The sequence below is a fragment of the Pinus tabuliformis genome, chromosome 8 (genome assembly GCF_031772625.1).
Source record: "Pinus tabuliformis cultivar Carrire ecotype Pingquan chromosome 8, CPIR1, whole genome shotgun sequence".
NCBI classification, from domain to species: domain Eukaryota; kingdom Viridiplantae; phylum Streptophyta; class Pinopsida; order Pinales; family Pinaceae; genus Pinus; species Pinus tabuliformis.
The window spans coordinates 2040588056-2040608313 of record NC_142294.1 but is presented as its reverse complement, the minus strand read 5'-3'; the positions used below and the strand labels follow the sequence as shown (position 1 = coordinate 2040608313).

General features: G+C 40.6%; 1 protein-coding gene across 7 annotated transcripts in view; it reads right to left on the bottom strand.

Annotated features, from left to right (window-relative positions):
• POL{LAMBDA} (DNA polymerase lambda (POLL)) overlaps positions 1-20258 on the bottom strand; it is a 364299-nt gene that overhangs the window by 288636 nt on the left and 55405 nt on the right. For all 7 annotated transcript variants that reach the window (XM_089374948.1, XM_089374949.1, XM_089374947.1 and 4 more), the window contains 3 exons: positions 19874-19955; positions 19653-19783; positions 15103-15165 (listed from right to left, as the gene is read on the bottom strand). In XM_089374948.1, coding sequence (XP_089231074.1) covers positions 15103-15165; positions 19653-19783; positions 19874-19955 — 276 coding nt within the window. The remainder of the gene's footprint in view (positions 1-15102; positions 15166-19652; positions 19784-19873; positions 19956-20258) is intronic.

Genomic DNA, 20258 nt, shown 5'->3' with positions numbered 1-20258 from the left:
TTAATCTAACCCCAAGTGACTTTTGGGTGATCCAAGTGACTTTTGGGTGATCCTTAAATCCAATGGCTGAAATAGATTGAGATCTAAGGCTGAGATTAAATGCTCATTTAAATCTCACTTTTTATTTTTTAATTCACCCCACTTTAATAAAGACCCACTTAGTCATTTATTTCCAAAGTCACTTTTCCTTTCTAATTTTTCATTGACTTTATAAAAGTCACTTTAAAATTAGACTTAGTAACTTTATCACTTAAAGTCACTTTTAAATTAGATTTAACTTTATAAAATTATAAAGTCACTTTAGGAGAAAAATTAAATTCTTTTGAACATTTTTCCCTAGGCCAAAGATCAAAGCCTAAGGGAACCACCTGTCCTCCGGTACCAAATTTCAACACTCCCTCTTACCGATGAAGGTGTTCCTCACCACACCCATCTTGTCTCTGAAGTAGACATGCTTGCCCCGTGGTAAGGCTTTGGTAAGAATATCTGCAACCTGCTCATCAGTGGAAATATACTCAAGCTTCACAGCTCCCTTCTGAACATAGTCTCTGATGAAATGATATCTGATCCCGATATGCTTTGACCTGTCATGAAATACTGGATTCTCCGTGAGTTTAATGCAACTCTGATTATCACAATAAATCATTGAATGTCTCAATGGCTGACCAAATAAACCAAACATCTTGTGAAGCCAGATAGCCTCACAACTACCTAGACTGGCTGCCATATACTCTGCTTCCGCTGAACTCAGTGCCACTGGCTGCTGCTTCTGGCTGAACCATGACACTACTGCTGAACCCAACCCAAAACAGCACCCTGAAGTGCTCTTCCTATCAGAAGCACAACCTGCCAAATCAGAATCAGTGTATCCTGCCAATCTCACTCTATCTCCCTGCCTGTAGTCCAGACCATAATCCACTGTCCCCTGCAAGTACCGCAAAATGTGTTTTGCAGCCACCCAATGAACCTTCTTAGGCTCACACATAAACTGACTCATCGTGTTGACTGCAAAACAGATATTCGGTCTAGTGTTGACCAAATACATCAAGGAACCAATCAGCTGCCTCTACAATGTGGGATCCACCAACTCGGAATCCGAAGCATGAAGCTTCTTCCAGTTGGTGATCATCGGTGTCGACATGGGTCTACAATCCTCCATGTGGAATCTGCTAAGGATGTCCACAATATACTTCCCCTGCCCCAGGAAGAAATGCCCCTCCTCCTGCCACACCTCCAAGCCCAAAAAGTAATGCATCAAGCTGATGTCCTTCATCTCAAACTCCGTCGCAAGATCTCTCTTGCAGTGCTCTATGAGTCTCTCTGCACCTATAATGACCAAGTCATCCACATACAGCACCAGAATGAGAGGCTCCTCACCAATCACAATAAAGTAAAGGTTCGGATCTGCCTCACTCTTTGTGAAACCCATCCCCTCATGTATCTATCCTGGAGTACCAAGCTCTGGGAGCTTGCTTCAGGCCATAAAGGGCCTTCTTCAGTCTGCACACATGGGACTCCTTCCCATGCACCTCAAAGCCCTGTGGCTGCTCAATGTACACCTCCTCCTGTATGAAGCCATTGAGAAATGCAGTCTTCACATCCATCTGGTGGATTTTCCAACCCATCTCTGCTACTATCGATATAATGGAGCAGATCGAAGTATATCGAGCCACAGGAGTGAAGGTCTCCTCATAATCAACTCCCTCTACCTGGGAGAACCCTCTAGCCACAAACCTTGCTTTGAATTTCTTAATGTTGCCATCTGCAGCATGCTTTACCTTGTAAATCCATCTGGAAGTAACCACGGATTTTCCCTCAGGCCTCGGCACCACCTCCCAAACATCTTCTTCATGATAGAAGAATACTCCTCCTACATGGCCTCTCTCCAGACCTGCTGGCTAGCTGCCTCCTCATAGCTAGAAGGCTCAGAGTCAAGGATGCTGGTAACCATCGCCATATAGCTACAAAACCTCTCAGGTGGTCTACTCTCTGACCGGCCTCTTCGGCTCAGCAACAGATGAGGCATCTCTCAAGGTGTCCTGAAGCCACTTGGGCTTCCTCTTCCCTGAGCGCACTTCTCCCACCGGAGAATGAAACTCTTCCTCCTCATCATCATCAGGATTCTGAACTCCTGACTGTCTGTCTGCTGTCCTCCTGCCTACACCTGAACCTGTAGAAGCTGAGGTACCGTGTGAATTGTCCATCAGTGGACTCCCTAGTGAACTACTATGTGAACTGCTCTGCATGTTGCCCGGAGCACCACCCCTCTGGCTCGGTGAGCCACTGCTCATTGACGGACCTGACATCCTCATAGATGTACCTCCTAATCCTCCTGATCCCTCCCCACTGGATCCCTACGACTGACTCAACTGCTGCTGAGGGTCTGGCTGATCCAGATACTCTAACTCCCGTGACCTCCTAAAGGCCCTGTCCTCCTCGAACTTCACATCCCGTCTAACAACAACTCTCCTCTGTGCAGGAATGTAAATCCGAAAGGCCTTTGAGGTCTCACTGTAGCCCACAAAGATACCCTTCTCTGCGGTGGGCTCTAGTTTGGTCCTCTTCTCCTTGGGTATATAGGAGTATGTAATGCATCCAAAGATATGAAGATGACCAATATCAGGCTTCTTCCCAGAGAAAGCCTCCTCCGGAGTCATGTGCCCCAAGGCACGATGCGGACTCCTGTTCTGCAAGTAAACAGCTGTGTTGCAGGCCTCTGCCCACAAGAACAATGGCAACCCCTGATCATGTAACATGGCTTTCGCAGCCCTTATGATGGATCTGTTCTTCCTCTCTGCAACCCCAGTCTGCTGGGGGTTGTAAGGAACAGTGAACTCCCTCCTAATGCCTGCCTCCGCACAATAGTCAACAAACTCTCCATTGTCCGACCTCAGGGACTTGATCTTTCGACCTGTCTGTGTCTCCACAAGAGCTTTGAACTCCTGAAACCGCTTGAAGACCTCACTCTTGGTCTTCAAAAAATAAATCCAAGTCCTCCTGGAGTGATCATCAATGAATAAAACATAGTACTCATATCCACTCAAGGAAACATGAGACATCTGACCGCTCACATCGAAATGAATCAAATCAAGTATCCCAGTCGCTCTGCTGTCACTGCTGGGAAAAGGGGATTTGGCAAACTTGCCCATCGCACAACCTCTGCAAGTATCAAAGTGATCAGTATTGAAATCTGGCACACCTGTAGTGATCTCCCGCAATGTCCTCAAGGCTCCATGATACATATGTCCCATCCTGCGGTGCCAAATCTCACACAACTCGGAACTGCTAGCTCTGCTGTCTGTACTACTGCTCAATGCCAAAAGGGGCTGGAATGCAAACTTGTACACCTTTGCATGGCATACACCTATCACTCTAGTTGAATCAGCTGGAGTGCCCCTGGGAATAATCAACACCTGTCCTCCCCTGAACAGTACCTCATATCCTCTGTCCTCCAAAGCTGAGACGGATATGAGGTTCTTCCTCATCCCTGGCACATAAAGAACATCTGACACTTTCAAGGGAGGTTTGGACTCCCTCTGAAATGTCAATGTCCCCACCCCGACTGCTCTAGCAACTCTGTCATCACCGAGTACTACCTCTATATCAGTGCCACTCTCTGAAAGATCTGAGAAGTACTCATGGACTCCTGTCATGTGACGTGAAGCCCCACTATCCACATACCAGATACCTGAAGATGCTCCGCTAATCGAGGGAAAAGCATGCTCCCTCTGAACCTGTGTGGCAGGTGATCCTACACTAAAGGACTCACACGTAGTGAACGCAAACTCCCGGTCAAAACGACCTGCAAAGTCCTCAATCTCTGTTGAAGCTGCCACGTCCTGGTTCTTCCCCTTCTTCTTCTTCTCCGGATACACAACTGCATAGTGTCCCATCTTTTGACAATTCCAACACTTCACCTTGGAATAGTCCTTCTGTGTGTTCCCCTGTTTACCTTTACCTTTGCCTTTGCCCCCACCACTGCTTGTGGAAGCCTGCTTCTTCCCTTTGCCTTTCTTGCCTCCTGCCACCAGTGCTACATCCTCATCCTGCTCAACTGGCTTGGCTACCCCAAGCTGACCTTTTTCCTGATCTTTGTCTGAATGCAATCATCCCAAAACCTCTCCCATGTGGGAAGGGTCTCACGTGCACAAACCCCGTCAGCAAAGTTCAACCATGAACAGGGGAGGCCATTCACTGCAATCCGCACGAACTCAGTGGGTGGAATGGCCTCTCTAATCGCTGCCAACTCGTCTCTCACATTAGTAATCTTTGTGAGATAACCAGCTGCACTATCATTACCCATCTTAATGTTCTTCAGCTTCTCCTTCAGGACCATCTTCCGGTTCTCATTGGTACTCTGGTAGAGATTGGGCAATGTTGTCCACATCTCATGGGCATTCCTCTTTCCTCTCACATGAGGATTGCAATGGACTTTGATTCCGTCTAGAATCAGCCTCTTACCCTTGTTGTTCTTTTTATTATAAGTTGTCAACTGAGTAGCATCAGTAGGCACAACAACAGGGTTCTGTGTGGTATGCACCATGATATCCCAGACTTCTGCCTCCTCAAAGATACTCTGCATTCTCTCCTTCCAAACGTTGTAATTGTATGCCCATCCAGCCTTTCCTCCACCCTCAATCCCAATGACATCCTACTATCCTAAAACTGAAAAATAGCACTACTGTAGTAAAGATAAAACTGCTCATTTCCCACCCCGGTTTTCAGTTTCTCCTTATTTCTCCCATATAGTTAAATGCCCTTTCCCATAACCATACATTTAACACGCTGGAAAAAATAAATTTGCTGAAAACATAAATTCTGGAAATTTTACAGAATGCTGGAAATTGCACAAATAAAAATCAACAGTAATAAACAGCCATTAAAACACATTTAAACACTGAGATTTTTGGTCAATGTGACCCTGGAAAAACCCCCTACAACTCTTGGGGAAAATCAGTTTGAGATCTCTTCTTTATTTCTGGAAAATGCCTTTTTACAGTAAGAGAATATTCAGCAAAAATCAGCAAGCAAACTTTTACAACTTATCTCAGCCTTGCTGAAACTTCGCCTTGTTGAAACTCCGCCCTGCTGAAACTCTGTTGTACAGACTTGCTGAAACTCAGCCTTGCTGAAACTCCGCCCTGCTGAAACTCCGCCCTGCTGAAACTCCGCCCTGCTGAAACTCCGCTCTGCTGAAACTCTGTTGCTGAAACTCCGATGCTCACTATCCAGAAATCTCCCTTGCTCTCCTTCTCTCAATCTGCTCATGAAAGAATGAATGACCTTTTCCTCCTTTTCCTCCTTTAATCTAACCCCAAGTGACTTTTGGGTGATCCAAGTGACTTTTGGGTGATCCATAAATCCAATGGCTGAAATAGATTGAGATCTAAGGCTGAGATTAAATGCTCATTTAAATCTCACTTTTTATTTTTTAATTCACCCCACTTTAATAAAGACCCACTTAGTCATTTATTTCCAAAGTCACTTTTCCTTTCTAATTTTTCATTGACTTTATAAAAGTCACTTTAAAATTAGACTTAGTAACTTTATCATTTAAAGTCACTTTTAAATTGGATTTAACTTTATAAAATTATAAAGTCCCTTTAGGAGAAAAATTAAATTCTTTTCGACACTTTTCCCTAGGCCAAAGATCAAAGCCTAAGGGAACCACCTGTCCTCTGGTACCAAATTTCAACAAAAACTACAGAAGTTTCCACCTCTAGATGCCAAGCCATACCTTCCTTTCCAACAGATTCATCAACAAGAGACCAGCAACAAGAACTGTATCAAGGCAGACCATCCACAAACCCTAGCTCTAAGAAGAAACCCTTGCTTCCAGATTTCGGCCTCCTTCATCTCTTCTATCTTCTCTATGATATTTCAGACCAAAGACATCCAAGTGTGTGTGTCCAAATGAGCTTCATCCATCCTCTATTTATACAGTTTAGAGGGGTCGTCCAAATAGACATGTCCATTGGGGAAAGGGTGATTTGACATGTAGGCCAACTTGGCATCTAGAGGGGTTTCTGTCCCAAAATTTACATTTAATTTTTTTTTTTTTACAATAGGTCCAAAATAGGACTTTGACTCTTTGACTCAAAAACCTAGAAGCACGAAGAACATGCTAATCTAGAAAATAATAATATGTTTTTTCCATTATTTTGCTTTTTACATAAAATACATAATGGTACAAATTACGAAGACTGAAACTAGTTACTTTCTCCAACATAACATTCCTTCACATTCCTTCAATTCCCTCAGAAGCCTATTTTTATAGGCATTTCCATTATAAATGACAAAGATATTATAGGGATGGTATTATTCTTGGGGAACGAGAACATATATACAAGTATGGTAATGTGCTCACTCTCGACCTAAATCCAATCTTACCTTTCAGATAGATGGTGGGAAGTTTTCCTTGAGGTTAAATTTATGTAATAAAGCCTAGGTCAATAGTAAGACTAAAAATGCAGCTTAGACTTAAGTTTTGCAAAAGTATTACATAGTTAAGAGATTTAGACACAACCCTGAACCTTTAGGGAGTGAAGCCCATTATGTCTAGATAGTGTATATTTTATGTCGTCTACAATGAATCATATTGCCTATTCTACACCATTCTCTCTGACTGTTATTATTGTTTTATCATGGTGTCATACCTCTTACCCACAAGCCTGTGTGTAACCCTAGGGCTTATTTTTCCGCATTTTGATCCAGCTTGTTAGTCGACGGCCTCAATTTGATCCGAAGATAGCCACTCTCAGTTGCCTCTAAGCCACTCTCTAGTGAGTCACTTCTTTCATCCAACCAACTCACCCGATGAAGGTGCCTCTTTAAATAATGAGGTATACTAACCGCCTCTCAACCACTCTCCATTCAGTCACTTCTTTCATCCAACCAACTCACCCGATGAAGGTGCCAGGTGCCTCTCTAAATAATGATGTATACTAAACATTTTTGTATCAAGTGCTTTCATTTAATAGTTTAAGGCATTTTGGTGTGGATCATGGGTTAAATTGGATGATTCACTACTTCTGATTGTATTCGTGTTCCCCTGATTCACCCTACTAGGGTGACCCTCCTTGAGGCTTTTTCTTTCCAGCATCTAGGAGCAACACAAATAGGAGGCCTTCATAGATGATGCATATTCATGCATCGCTTATGTTTTCCACTTTCCACCCTTTCCCTTGTTTCATCGCCCTTAATTGGGTTGATTGCTTAATGCTAATATTCCTCATTCTCCCGTGTGGCATGTATTTGAGTAAGGTCCCAGAAACTTGGGCCTAAGAGGTTGGGTTGATTGCTTAATGTTAATATTCCTTGGTCTCCCTTGTGTGCCATGTTTGTGTAAGGTCCCAGAAACTTGGCCCTAAGAGGTTGGGTTGATTGCTTAATGCTAATATTCCTTGGTCTCCCCTGTGTGCCATGTTTGTGTAAGGTCCCAGAAACTTGGCCCTAAGAGGTTGAGGCAGTCGAAAGGAGGATAAAAGCCTATATAGGTACACTCAAAGAAAAAAAAAAAAAAAAAGGGAAAAAAACAAAAGATGGTTGGGACACTTTACACCTCATGTCAGTAGGGATACATAAAAAAAATTGCAATACTTACCACCGCTATAAGCTCAAGGTCACAAGTTAAAAAACCATTGTAACAACCATGTGGCGTTTTATATTATCTACCTCAAGCCTATGTCTTGTTCTAATTCTCTATATCTTGTTGTCTTGGTCGAAGAATGGTTGGTCCCTTGTAGTTTATTTCAGATTCCTTTGTTCCTATATAGGATTGGAGGGCCTATTACCCCTCTGTCAATGGGGTTACATAGATTTTTTCAGTGCAGCATTCACCACCATTGTAAACCCAAGGTCACAAATTACGAAGACCGAAACTAGTTCCTTTCTCCAACATAACATTCCTTCAATTCCCTCGGAAGCCTATTTTTATAGGCATTGCCATTATAAATGAGAAAGATATTATAGGGATGGTATTATTCCTGGGGAAGGAGAACATATATACAAGTATGGCAATGTGCTCACTCTCGACCTAAATCCAATCTTACCTTTCAGATAGATGGTGGGAAGTTTTCCTTGAAGTTAAATTTATGTAATAAAGCCTAGGTCAATAGTAAGACTTAAAATACAGCTTAGACTTAAGTTTTGCAAAAGGGTTACATAGTTAAGAGATTTAGACACAACCCTAAACCTTTAGGGAGTGAAGCCCATTATGTCTAGATAGTGTATATTTTATGTCGTCTACAATGAATCATATTACCTATTCTACACCATTCTCTTTGACTGTTATTATTGTTTTATCATGGTGTCATACCTCTTACCCACAAGCCTGTGTGTAGCCCTAGGGCATATTTTTCTGCATTTTGATCTGGCTTGTTAGTCCGCTGCCTCAATTTGATCCGGAGATAGCCATTCTCAATTGCCTCTAAGCCACTCTCCAGTGAGTCACTTCTTTCATCCAACCAACTCCCCCGACGAAGGTGCCTCTTTAAATAATGAGGTATACTAACCGCCTCTCAACCACTCTCCATTCAATCACTTCTTTCATCCAGCCAACTCACCCGATGAAGGTGCCAGGTGCCTCTCTAAATAATGATGTATACTAAACATTTTTGTATCAAGTGCTTTCATTTAATAGTTTAAGGCATTCTGGTGTGGATCATGGGTTAAATTGGATGATTCACTGCTTCTGACTGTATCTGTGTTCCCCCGATTCACCCCGCTAGGGTGACCCTTCTTAAGGCTTTTTCTTTCCAATATCTAGGAGTAACACAAATAGGAGGCCTTCATTAATGATGCATATTCATGCATCGCTTATGTTTTCCACTTTCCACCCTTTCCCTTGTTTCATCACCCTTAATTGGGTTGATTGCTTAATGCTAATATTCCTCGTTCTCACCTATGTGCCATGTATTTGAGTAAGGTCCCAGAAACTTGGGCCTAAGAGGTTGGGTTGATTGCTTAATGCTAATATTCCTTGGTCTCCCCTGTGTGCCATGTCTGTGTAAGGTCCCAGAAACTTGGCCCTAAGAGGTTGGGTTGATTGCTTAATGCTAATATTCCTTGGTCTCCCCTGTGTGCCATGTCTGTGTAAGGTCCCAGAAACTTGGCCCTAAGAGGTTGACGTAGTTGAAAGGAGGATAAAAGCCTATATAGGTACACTCAAAGAAAAATAAAAAAAAAATGAAAGGGAAAAAAAAAAAGATGGTTGGGACATTTTACACCTCATGTCAGTAGGGATACATAAAAAAAATTTGCAGTACTTACCACCATTGTAAGCTCAAGGTCACAAGTTAAAGCATTGTAACAACCATGTGAGGTTTTATATTATCTACCTCAAGCCTATGTCTTGTTCTAATTCTCTATATCTTGTTGTCTTGGTCAAACAATGGTTGGTCCCTTGTAGTTTATTTCAGATTCCTTTATTCCTATATAGGATTGGAGGGCCTATTACCCCTCTATCAATGGGGTTACATAGATTTTTTTAGTGCAGCATTCACCACCATTCTAAACCCAAGGTCACAATTTAAAACCATGTAAAAACCATTTGTATCCCTATATTAGGTATCCTAGACCTATGTCTTTTCAGTTTGAGTCAATATCCATGTTGTTTTGGTCGAACCATGTCTCGTCCCTTGAAGGTTTCACTTAAGCAGTTTCATCCCTAATCAGGTTGGAGAACCCGGGTGTACTTCTTATGAGGACTCATCGTTTTATGGGAGTCTACATTTGTAAGGGTGATCACCCATGTATGGGCCAGCCCAACTCGTTTCAAGGTGCACCTATGTCATTCCACATGGTTAGAGTCTTCCCAAGTCTATAGTTGACCATGGCCTTGTTGTAGTATTCCTCATCCCAGCTCTCACAACATCGCAGTCTCATATTGCAACTTACCTGTTTCCCGAGGCACTTGCACTATTCCCAATGCAAAATGATCCAAGTGATCAAAAATCCAACCCGATTTCATAGTGTAGAGCATGATGAGAGGATTCCATGGTGCACCTATGTCATTCCACATGTTAGAGTCTTCCCAAGTCTACAGTTGACCATGGCCTTGCTATAGTATTCCTCATCCCAACTCTCAAAACATTGCAGTCTCATATTGCAACTTTCCCGTTTCCCGAGGCACTTGCACTATTCCCAATGCAAAATGGTCCAAGTGATCAAAAATCCAACCTGATTTCATATTGTAGAGCATGATGAGAGGATTCCATGCCATGAGGAATTTTCTAGAACTAAGAATTTTCTTTGTGGCATGCATGATGTCAAAAATGGTCAAAGAAAGTAATTTTCTCCGGTGCGAGTGGCCTGTGGACCAAAAGCGCAGAGAAGGAGAAGTGTGAATGGATTGGGGCGAACCCAAGAGGGCCAAGCAGGGAGAGATTGCAACACTGAGTGGCAGGAGGGAGATTGATTTTATCTGGAGGCAGTTGAGTTAATGGGGGGGCAAGTTTTCCCCAGTGCGCATCAGTGGCACGCAAGGAGGCCGTAGGTCAAGTTGTTCACTTTGTATTTGAGCCGAGTTCTTCAAGTCGATTTCATCGAGAGGTTAATTTCTTAGAGGTTGAGTTCCTTAGACCAAATTTGGGAGTCGTGTTACAGGATGCAAGGTTTTGTATTTTTCATTATATCTTTATGGGTTGAAAACCCCATACTTTTCAGATAATTAAATGACAAAGAATTGTTCAAGGTGATTTTATTTTGCAATGTGTGATTGATCTCTTTGGTTTATTTCCACTACATATATTTAATTCTAAAAGTTAAAAATACTTTTGTTAGTGATTATCTAATTATTTGGGTAAGTAAATAAATTGTTGGGGATAAATTAAATTGTCGTGAGAAAATAACTATGGTTGGTATTAGAAATTTAACATGGTATCAAAGATATCTAGAAGACTCTGAGATAGAGATCAGAGATCACGAGGGTTTACAAGGAAATTTCCTTTTTGTGGCAGCAAAATTATTTCGTAAAATTTTTCAATTGGGTTTTGTGCTAATGGTCAATTAGTGGAGATGGCATCATTGAGCAATTTGAGATATGAAGACAAGTTGGACAAGGTATTAAATTTCAGTCCCTGGAAGAGGCGAATTACCATGATTCTGAAGATGAATGGTCTTTGGGATTTAGTAAGCAGAGACATGCAGGTTCTTTTAGATCCGAACCTTGCAACGAAGCATAAGGTCAAGGCCATGAAAGCAAGTTGCATAATTTTAGATGGTTTGAGGGATCATATAATCCCTCGCATATCAAGGGAGGACACTAGAAGACAGGTGTGGGTAACTTTGACCAGTCTTTATCAAAGTAAAAATGAGAACAGAAAAATGGTGTTGCGGGAAAAGTTAAATAGCATTAAAATGAATAGATTTAATACCGTTACATCTTATCTCACAAGGGTCCAGCAGGCTTGTGATGAGCTTGCATCTATTGGAGAAACTGTGCATGATTTGACATTGACATCTTATCTCACAAGGGTCCAGCAGGCTTGTGATGAGCTTGCATCTATTGGAGAAACTGTGCATGATTTGACATTGATTAAAGTTGCTTTGAAGGGGTGTGTAGAGCACTAGTCCACTTTTGTGGATGAGATTTTTGCTTGTCAATAGCTTCCCCGTTCCTTATTCGAGTCCGTTATGGGATGACTTCACCCAGAAGGAGATCTGGGAAAACTCATTGACCAAAGGGAAACGAAAGGGCGAAGAAGAGAAAGATGAGCTTGTTCTTGCTGCACAAGCAAAAAAGGGAAAAATGAAGGCCAAGCAGAACTGAGGTGGAGGATGATCTTCACAAAACAAGAAGGAAAAGGACATGAGCAAAGTAAAATGCTTTGCTTATCAGTCTATCACAAGTTCAAGAATTTTTCCAGTCAATGTCCAAACAAAATGAAGGGCAATGGTAAGACTGCTACAATAGCTACTGCACAGACGAAGGAGATGGCCGACAAGTTCGAGAAAAACTTTACCTTAGTATCTTGCCTTTCTGGAACCGCCACAAGAGGTGTCTAGTTCATCGACAATGGAACATCTCGTCATATGACGGGTTCTCGAGACTTCACCAACATGACCAGAGGACCTAGAGATATACATGTGGAGCTTGGTGACAAGGCCGAGTATGCAGTCGAGGGCACTGGGAGTATCGAGTTCCAAATGGACTCAGGTGGCATCATGGAGGTGAATGAGGTGTTATATGTACCAAGTTTGGAGAAAAGTCTCCTTTTAGTTGCTTCCATAGAAGACAAAGGACTAGAGGTCAACTTTACAAAAGGTGAAGTGGTTGTTGGGTCGAAAGGGACTGATTCAGCAAGCAGTGGGTGATTGGTAGAAGGGAGAGGGATCTCTATCTATTGAGAGGGCATCTGATGAAGGCTCTCATACATGAGAGTGATAGATAGAGCGAGATTTGGCATAGGAGGATGGGACCTACACTACAGAGCTCTTCCTATGGTGGAAAGGATGTTCACTAGGTTTCCAGAGATCAAGGTGGAGTAGGATGGAGTGTGTAAAGGTTGTGCGCTTGGCAAGCAAGCCAAAGTGGTGTATCCTCACAGTAAGACCAGGTCTAAGGGAGTGCTATACTTGGTGCATTAAATATTTGTGGTCCTATATCTATGACGTCAATCGCAGGGTCCTTATACTTTGTGATGTTCATATATGATTATTCCAGGAAAACATGGATATACTTCCTGACAGCAAAGGATGAGGTCTTCGATCAATTTTAGGAGTTCAAGGCTCTTGTGCAGAACCAAACTAGGAAGAAGATTAAGGTGTTGAGATCAGATAATGGGGCCAAGTATACCTCCAATGAGTTCTAGGATTTTTGGAGGGAAATAGGGATTAAGAAGGAGCTCACAGTACCTTACAACTCTCAGCAAAGTGGGGTTGTTGATAAGAAGAATAGGACCATAATGGAGGCAACGAGGGCAATGATCTATGATCAAGAGTTGCCTATGTTTTTGTGGGCATAGGCCTATAATACAACTGCGTACGTGCAAAACAGGAGTCCTCATAGGGTGTTGGAGGATGTGACTCCCAAGGAGTTGTTTACAGGAGTGAAACTGAACGTGAATCATTTGTGCATATTCAATAGTCCAGTTTATGTCCATGTTCCTACAAAGAACAGGACTATGCTGGAGCCCTTGTCTAAGAGGGGTGTATTTGTGGGATATAGTGAGGTCTCAAAGCCCTACCGAATCTAGATTCCAAGACAAAGTAAGGTGATCTTGAGTTGGGATGTCAGATTTGATGAGGGCAGTACCCTTAGGAGATCTTATGAGAAGGAGCCAGCAATGGTAGAGGATTGGGAGCAAGAGGCTCTTAAGGTTGTGCAGAGACCAGCAGCAGCGACACAGTCAGCACATCAAGAGGATGAGTTAGGTATTCATTCGAGCTCTACCAAGAGGAGGCCGAGATGGCTCAGCAGACCTTGAGAGATGTTGAGGAGCATTTGGAGGCCCCTAGCAGCACTTTCAAGCAGAGTAGACAGCTTACCAGATTTTCTGGTTACTTGGCACTGTCAAGTAGCGTGAGCAAGTCTGAGCCTTCCACTTTTCAGGAGGCTATAAGTGAGCAGGTCTATAGAGATCCCATGATAAAGGGGTATATCTCCATCATGAGCAATGATCTATGGGGCATCGTGCCAAGACCAAAGGGAAAATCTATCATCACTTCTCGATGGATCTATAAGATCAAACATGCAATTGATGGCAGTATCGAGAAGTATAAAGAAGAAAAGGGTTCTAAGGTGAAATTAAAAGGTTTGGCAAGGTTTAGAAGAATTTTTTGGCAAAATTTCTGAGGAATTTAGGGCAAACATTCTGCTGATTTTGGCGAGTGTTCTGGTGCAAAACTTAACATGGATTCTACGTCACTATAGCAAAGTTTCTAGGGCATTATAGCGAAAGTTTTGGTACTCTGTTTGGCAAGTTTTTGTAAAGAATGATGCAACTGTAATAACATAGAAAATGTCCCAGCGAATATGTTAGAAGGAAGATGATGATGCAATGATGGAAGAGGATGACCTCGTAAAGGCAAAGGATGTCTGAGTGAAGTAAGAAGGCAGTAGATGAAAGCCAGTGATCAAGGGTGACAGGTTCTATCACCTCCAGTTATCAAGGCAAAGTATATAATCCTACAAATTGAAGTTGATTTTTATGTACTGTACAAGGGGTCATTCTTGGACGGCATGTTGTAAGGACTATTTGAAGGTTTCAGTTTGAGAGGATCTGCATTTACATTATCAAGGTGGTAGGGTGGTGCTAGGCACGAGATTGAAGTCTCCCTCAAGTTGATGAGTGAGAACTTGAGAAGTGTGAGTTGGTGCTCATTAGGGAGTTGGTGTCGATAAACCACAGAGTTGCTGATTCCTTTCAGTTGATGGTGATAAATTTGAATGTACTCTTTAATATAATAGAAACACATTTCGTGGTTTTCTCCCACTTTGGATTTCCACTTAAAAATATGTCCTGTCTATTTTTATTATGTGGGGATGCATTTACAAGTTTTTGAAGTTGAAAATTGTCAATACTGATTCATAACCCCCCCCCCCTCAATATTGCTGAATATTCCAACAGCTCTCTCAAATTCGCTATCTTTGCATTACATAGTTCATATATTTAAAGCACAAAATCATGTTAGAATTAAAGATTAAAGAAAAAAATAGATCTTTGAATTTTTCTAAATCTACCCGAAAATATATTTAAGCATGATGAGCACTAAAAATAACTTGATAGTATAAAAAGTTCACCCAAAATAAAGTATTTGAGTCTTCTTCATGGTTACATGTTACAGCAATAGCAATATTCATTTTCTATCAACTAAAGCACATGTAGACATGCCACTTAAAAGTCAAGCAAGCTATCTGCCCTCCTCAGTGTGGATTTTGTCCATGACTTTTCTGGTTCTACTGTGTAAAGGTTTTTATACATCTTTAAAGTGAACACTTCGATGATCATCATGGGGAGCAGTACAATGGAAGAGCAATGGTGATGAGTGGAGTGTTCACTCTAGAAATGTTGGCATAAAAACTCTTCTAATAATCTCAACAAAAACACAAAACAAAAGAACAAAAAAGAACAAGGATTCAACTTGTACAAAGTTACAAACCTTTTCATCCTTCTCAAAATGATCTAGCTTTGACAAGCATCCAGTCTGAAGAATCTCTTGAATCTGTTGACCAGCAGCGCCACATTATAACTCAAAATGACAAATGATCTCAAAAGAAACTAATATTTAGAAGAAAGATACATAGTTTGAATAGAAATTTAATATGGGAAACCAATATAACCAGATAGCTGTTAGGAAAGTCATCTTGAATACATCTGTGTATTTAAGCTAAAAAATGGAAGAGCTAAGAATAAACTTTTTTTATTCTAGCATAAAAGTTTTGAATTTTGTAGTCATAATAACTGTTGACATTGCAAAAAGTGCATCTTTTAAGCAATGATCTTAATTTGCAAGGTCTTAGGCTAAGAATAAAAATTTCAATATTAAACTAAGAATAGTTTATGGATTGACATTTCAAAATATACAGATGTGGTCCATACCATATTGAGGATGGACCACACTTGTATGGTCCGAAACATCGATTTATAAACAGTTGCAATGACACTGGAAAATTATTCACATCAAGGCACTGATTGCAGAAGTCTGAGAACTGAAAAACTAATAGTCATCTCATCTCAAATTCAAATGTATTTATAATAAATGTAAATATAAATAATAATATCAATAATTAGAGAAGAGACACATCATAAATAAAGGGCGTGTTCAAAAAACTAAAAATAGTCATCTCATCTCAAATTCATGTTTATTTGTATTAAGTATATATAAATTATAAATAATAATAATAATAATTCATAATTAGAAAGAGACACATCCTAAATAAAGGGCATGTTCAAAATCAGTACTGCTTAACAACACTTTTATCGCCACTATACCCATCCCATACAAGCCATGACAGTAGTCTCCTCATGGGGCGACCGAGAAGTTGGCACAATGGAATGTTATCCCCTCCACCCGGTTTCAAATCCCATGGGGGGCATCTTTGGCCCATTGTGATAAGGCTCAAGGAATAGGCTCCCCCACCCTCATGGAGTTTCAACTCTTGCTAAGTCATAAATTCCTAATCTATCTGGCTTACGGGATATTGGATATACTCTTGGTGTTATAGTCGAAGCCGCTCAGTTTGATCTTGGGCCTCCCCCAAATTACTCCAACAAGTTATTGATTCACCATGGTAAAAAAAAAGTATGACTAGAATATTCATTTCGTTCCCCATCACCCATGTGAGGTAATTGGCTCAAATATTGTGTGAGGGAATTGGGAAATCACCACGTCGTCCCCATGAGGCAATTGACTAGGATACTGTGCGTGGGAATTGGGAAATCATCCCCGTTACCATGGAAGTAACCAAAACCAAGCAATTGTTGCATTGAGGCAAATCATGAGAGAATATTCCCATCAAAGGAGTACATACAAATACCAAACTTCTGCTATGTGATCTGGACGCCATCTAGAAAATAAATCACCATGTATCATTTATGTCACCACCGCTTGCTCATCTAATGCTTGATTCATTTTATATGGCTATATTGGGTGACTGAGGAAGCAACACTGTGACCAAGGGAGCAGCACCATGACTGAGGGAGCAGTGCAGTCATTTCCAGCAGAGTTTCCTGTCAGACATTAGCAGTGTGACAGAGGGTGGTATAGAGACAGGTTGTTGTGGCAGGGTGTGCAGCACTAGAACACAGTGTTCGCTAAGAGGGAGAGTTAATTTTTGTAGCATCGGATGTGTTGTAGTCTCAAAACTTTGCGGAGAGGCTAAAAAACATGAGATCTGCATAACCCATAAATTGTTTGTAGAAATTCCACCTAGAAGTGTCTTAATTAGATTATTAGTCGATTTTTAAATATTTCCTAAGTCTAAACTTAGGGAATATGGTGAATTAATCAATATTAATTGAGATAAGGTGATAATCATCTAGAAACTCACACGAATAGATAGGGAATTAATCTGGGCCATCGATTATGTTTTAATCTTAGTCGTTGGTGCTCCAACAGAGGATTATAAGAAGAAGTCGATGGGTAGATGGAGAATACACTAGAGACACTTGTGGAGTTGGATTTCCTTTGTAGTTTGATTTCCAGAGAGTAGTAGCAGTTGCCAAAGAGCCAAAGATCGAAGCAGAGACAGTGAGGGGCGAGGACAGTGAGGTTGGACGAAGTATTTTCCAGAGCCGGTGAAGTGCATTGCAGAGAGACAGAAAGAGCCACAATGAGGTTGACACAAGGGCTGCGCAGAAGCCTCTAGAGGGCATTTCAATTCAGCTAGAGAAAGGGTCGTTTCAAGTGCTAGTGGCCGGAAGAATTTCCAGAGGGCCAAGCCAGAGTACTCCAGACCAACGGCAATGACTCAGAAGCGGATCAGAGGCAGTTCCAAGCCAACATATTTCAAGACTGCACAGAGTTGACACAGGGCCCATGCAGAGGCAGTTGGAGAGCCAGTTCGATTGACTTGATTGAGACAAGATTGCCTGTGGAGGTGAACAAAATTGCTCACAATATTTTTGCCAGTATTTTCTCTGCAAGATTGCCAGTTTTCAGCATCCAAATTGTACTCAAAATTTCTCACTGCTGCTAATAAAACCCTAAGTTGTTGCATCGGTTTCCCAAGTTGGGTTTTTCCGAGGACATTGGTCCAAAAATAACTGTGTAAATTTTATGTGTGTGCTAGATTATTTCTTGATTTCTAGTGTTATTTTCTTCCGCAGTTTATTTTGTGAAAATCACAACAACAGATAAATTGTTAAATAAATTAACAATTAGAAAAATAATTTCCAATTTTATGTGTGTGCTAGATTATTTCTCGATTTCTAGTGCTATTTTCTTCCACAGTTTATTTGTGAAAATCACAACAGCAGATAAATTGTTAAATAAATTAACAATTAGAAAAATAATTTACAGTTGTTGTGATAGATGAAATTTTCACATATAGCTAATGAAGCCTAAGACAAATAAGGATTTCTAGTGCTATTTTCTTCCGCAGTTTATTTGTGAAAATCACATTGTGAATTATTTGATATTTGTCGTAGCAAACAGCAGATAAATTGTTAAATAAATTAACAATTAGAAAAAATTCCAGTTGTTGTGATAGATGAAATTTTCACATAGAGCTAATGAAGTCTAAGACAAATAAGGAAGAAAACAGTAAATACAAGACTCAAAGAGAACTAAGGCAAGTTAACCTTCTTACCCTAGTGCTTTAAATCAAGGCTCTCAATTTACAAAGATGAATCAAGGCAAGGTGCTAACATGCTACTTTCTCAAAGACTTCGAAGAATGGTTTGTTTAAGAAGGATAATGAAACAAATACCATCCTAACATGCTTAATACTTGATTAAGTTCATTCAACAAAACACTAACCAAAATAAAAGAAGTTGACCTACTAGATTCACCATGCATTCATCCTAGCCTCATCATAACCAACCATGAAAAGAGATAAAATCAACATCAACAAAGTCTGCAAGAGAGTCATTCAACTAGGCTAAAAATCCTAAAAATAATAAATCCATGATACAAGGTGGATAGGTCATCAAGTCGACCTTCAAAATAGCCTCAAATATAAAAATACAATGATAAAACATGAAAAATCGCCTCAAGAAGGCCACATGTGTGTAGAGGTCTCACAAGGGTGATGTCATCCTCAAAAGACATATCACTCCATCAAAAGGTGGAATAATAAGTCCATGGGGCATGTCTCCTCATAAAAGGTCATGCCTCATCCAATTTTTCTAGAACACGAAGTGGAGCAGGAGTGTTTTTGGGAGCAGAAGCATCGAGAGTGCTATTTTCCAAAAATCCTCGGGACTACAGCATCCTGGTGGATCATTAGTATCCACAATATCGAACAATTACATTTCATCCTCCAGGGCTGCATCAAAAGGTGGAATGAATAGTCCAAGGGGCATGTCTCCTCATAAAAGGTCATGGCTCATCCAAGGTTGCCAGAGCACAGAGTGGAGCAATAGAGTTTTTGGGAGCGGAAGCATCAACAATGCCATTTTCCAAAAATCCTCAAGACTACAGCATCCCAAGAGCATCCATTAACCATTCATGTACTATGGATGACATTTTTATCTTCATTGATGTACAAATATTCATGTTTTCATATATTCAACAACTTATTTGGCATTTGAATTTAAATGCGTATTTGTACATCAATGAAGATAAAAATATCATCCACAGTACATGAATGGTTAATCGTTCGGGAATCAACCATCTAGAATCTATATTCTATTAATTACAAACTAACATACAAATTTTTAAGCCATATTATAAAAGGTAGACCATTAATTTATGGAACGAAATACGTTATCTAAGAATTGTTAACAATAACATGACCAAATAGTTATGTTTACTAAATAGGCCATCTGCACACCAGAATATGAGGATCGAAAAGTCAAAAACAATAAACTAATATAGTTGCTAAACATCACTCTACAGAAGTAATTGTTCACCAATTGTGAAAGCAGACATGTTGCCAAATGTTGTAGCTGTGGGGTAGCACCACCATGCATGTTCAAGGTCATATGAATATTGATTTTTCAAGGACATAAAATTAGAAAAAAAATAGGTGTAAAGAAAATCCTTACATGGTCCTGCATAGATTTTCCTATAGCAGGTAAGCCCTTAACTTGATCAACACTGACAATTTTGAAAGGAATTTTCTCCAATACCGAGAGAGCCTTATTGTAGCTGAAAGACCTCCGATCATCACCTAGTGCTGAACATACAACCATGAAATTAGCCACTTTTGCCTGAGAATACAAATAAACTGTGCTAAAGCATTACTCCTCACTCAAAAATTGTTTACCATCTTTGTAGATGCTGCGAAGCTTTTCAAACGGCTTGGTAATATTTCGGTTTAAATCAGGAGGATTGTATGAAGGTAATAACTGCACAAGCATATGAAATGTAAATTCTGACATTATCGCACTCATGACTTAACAATCCCTGGGACAAAAACCATAGAGGTTGCAATTATTTATTCTTAAGCTCTATCTATACATGGACAGCATTTTCAACCTCGCATTTCATGAAGAGAAAGACAAGCCAACAGTACATTTTTCACATTCAAAACAACTTCCAGTGATACACATATGCCACCATAAATGGAAGAGACAGAATCCAGTTAGACCAAACTTCATGCCATAGATGAAAACATAAAGATATATAATATAATGGCACGCTTCTCAGCT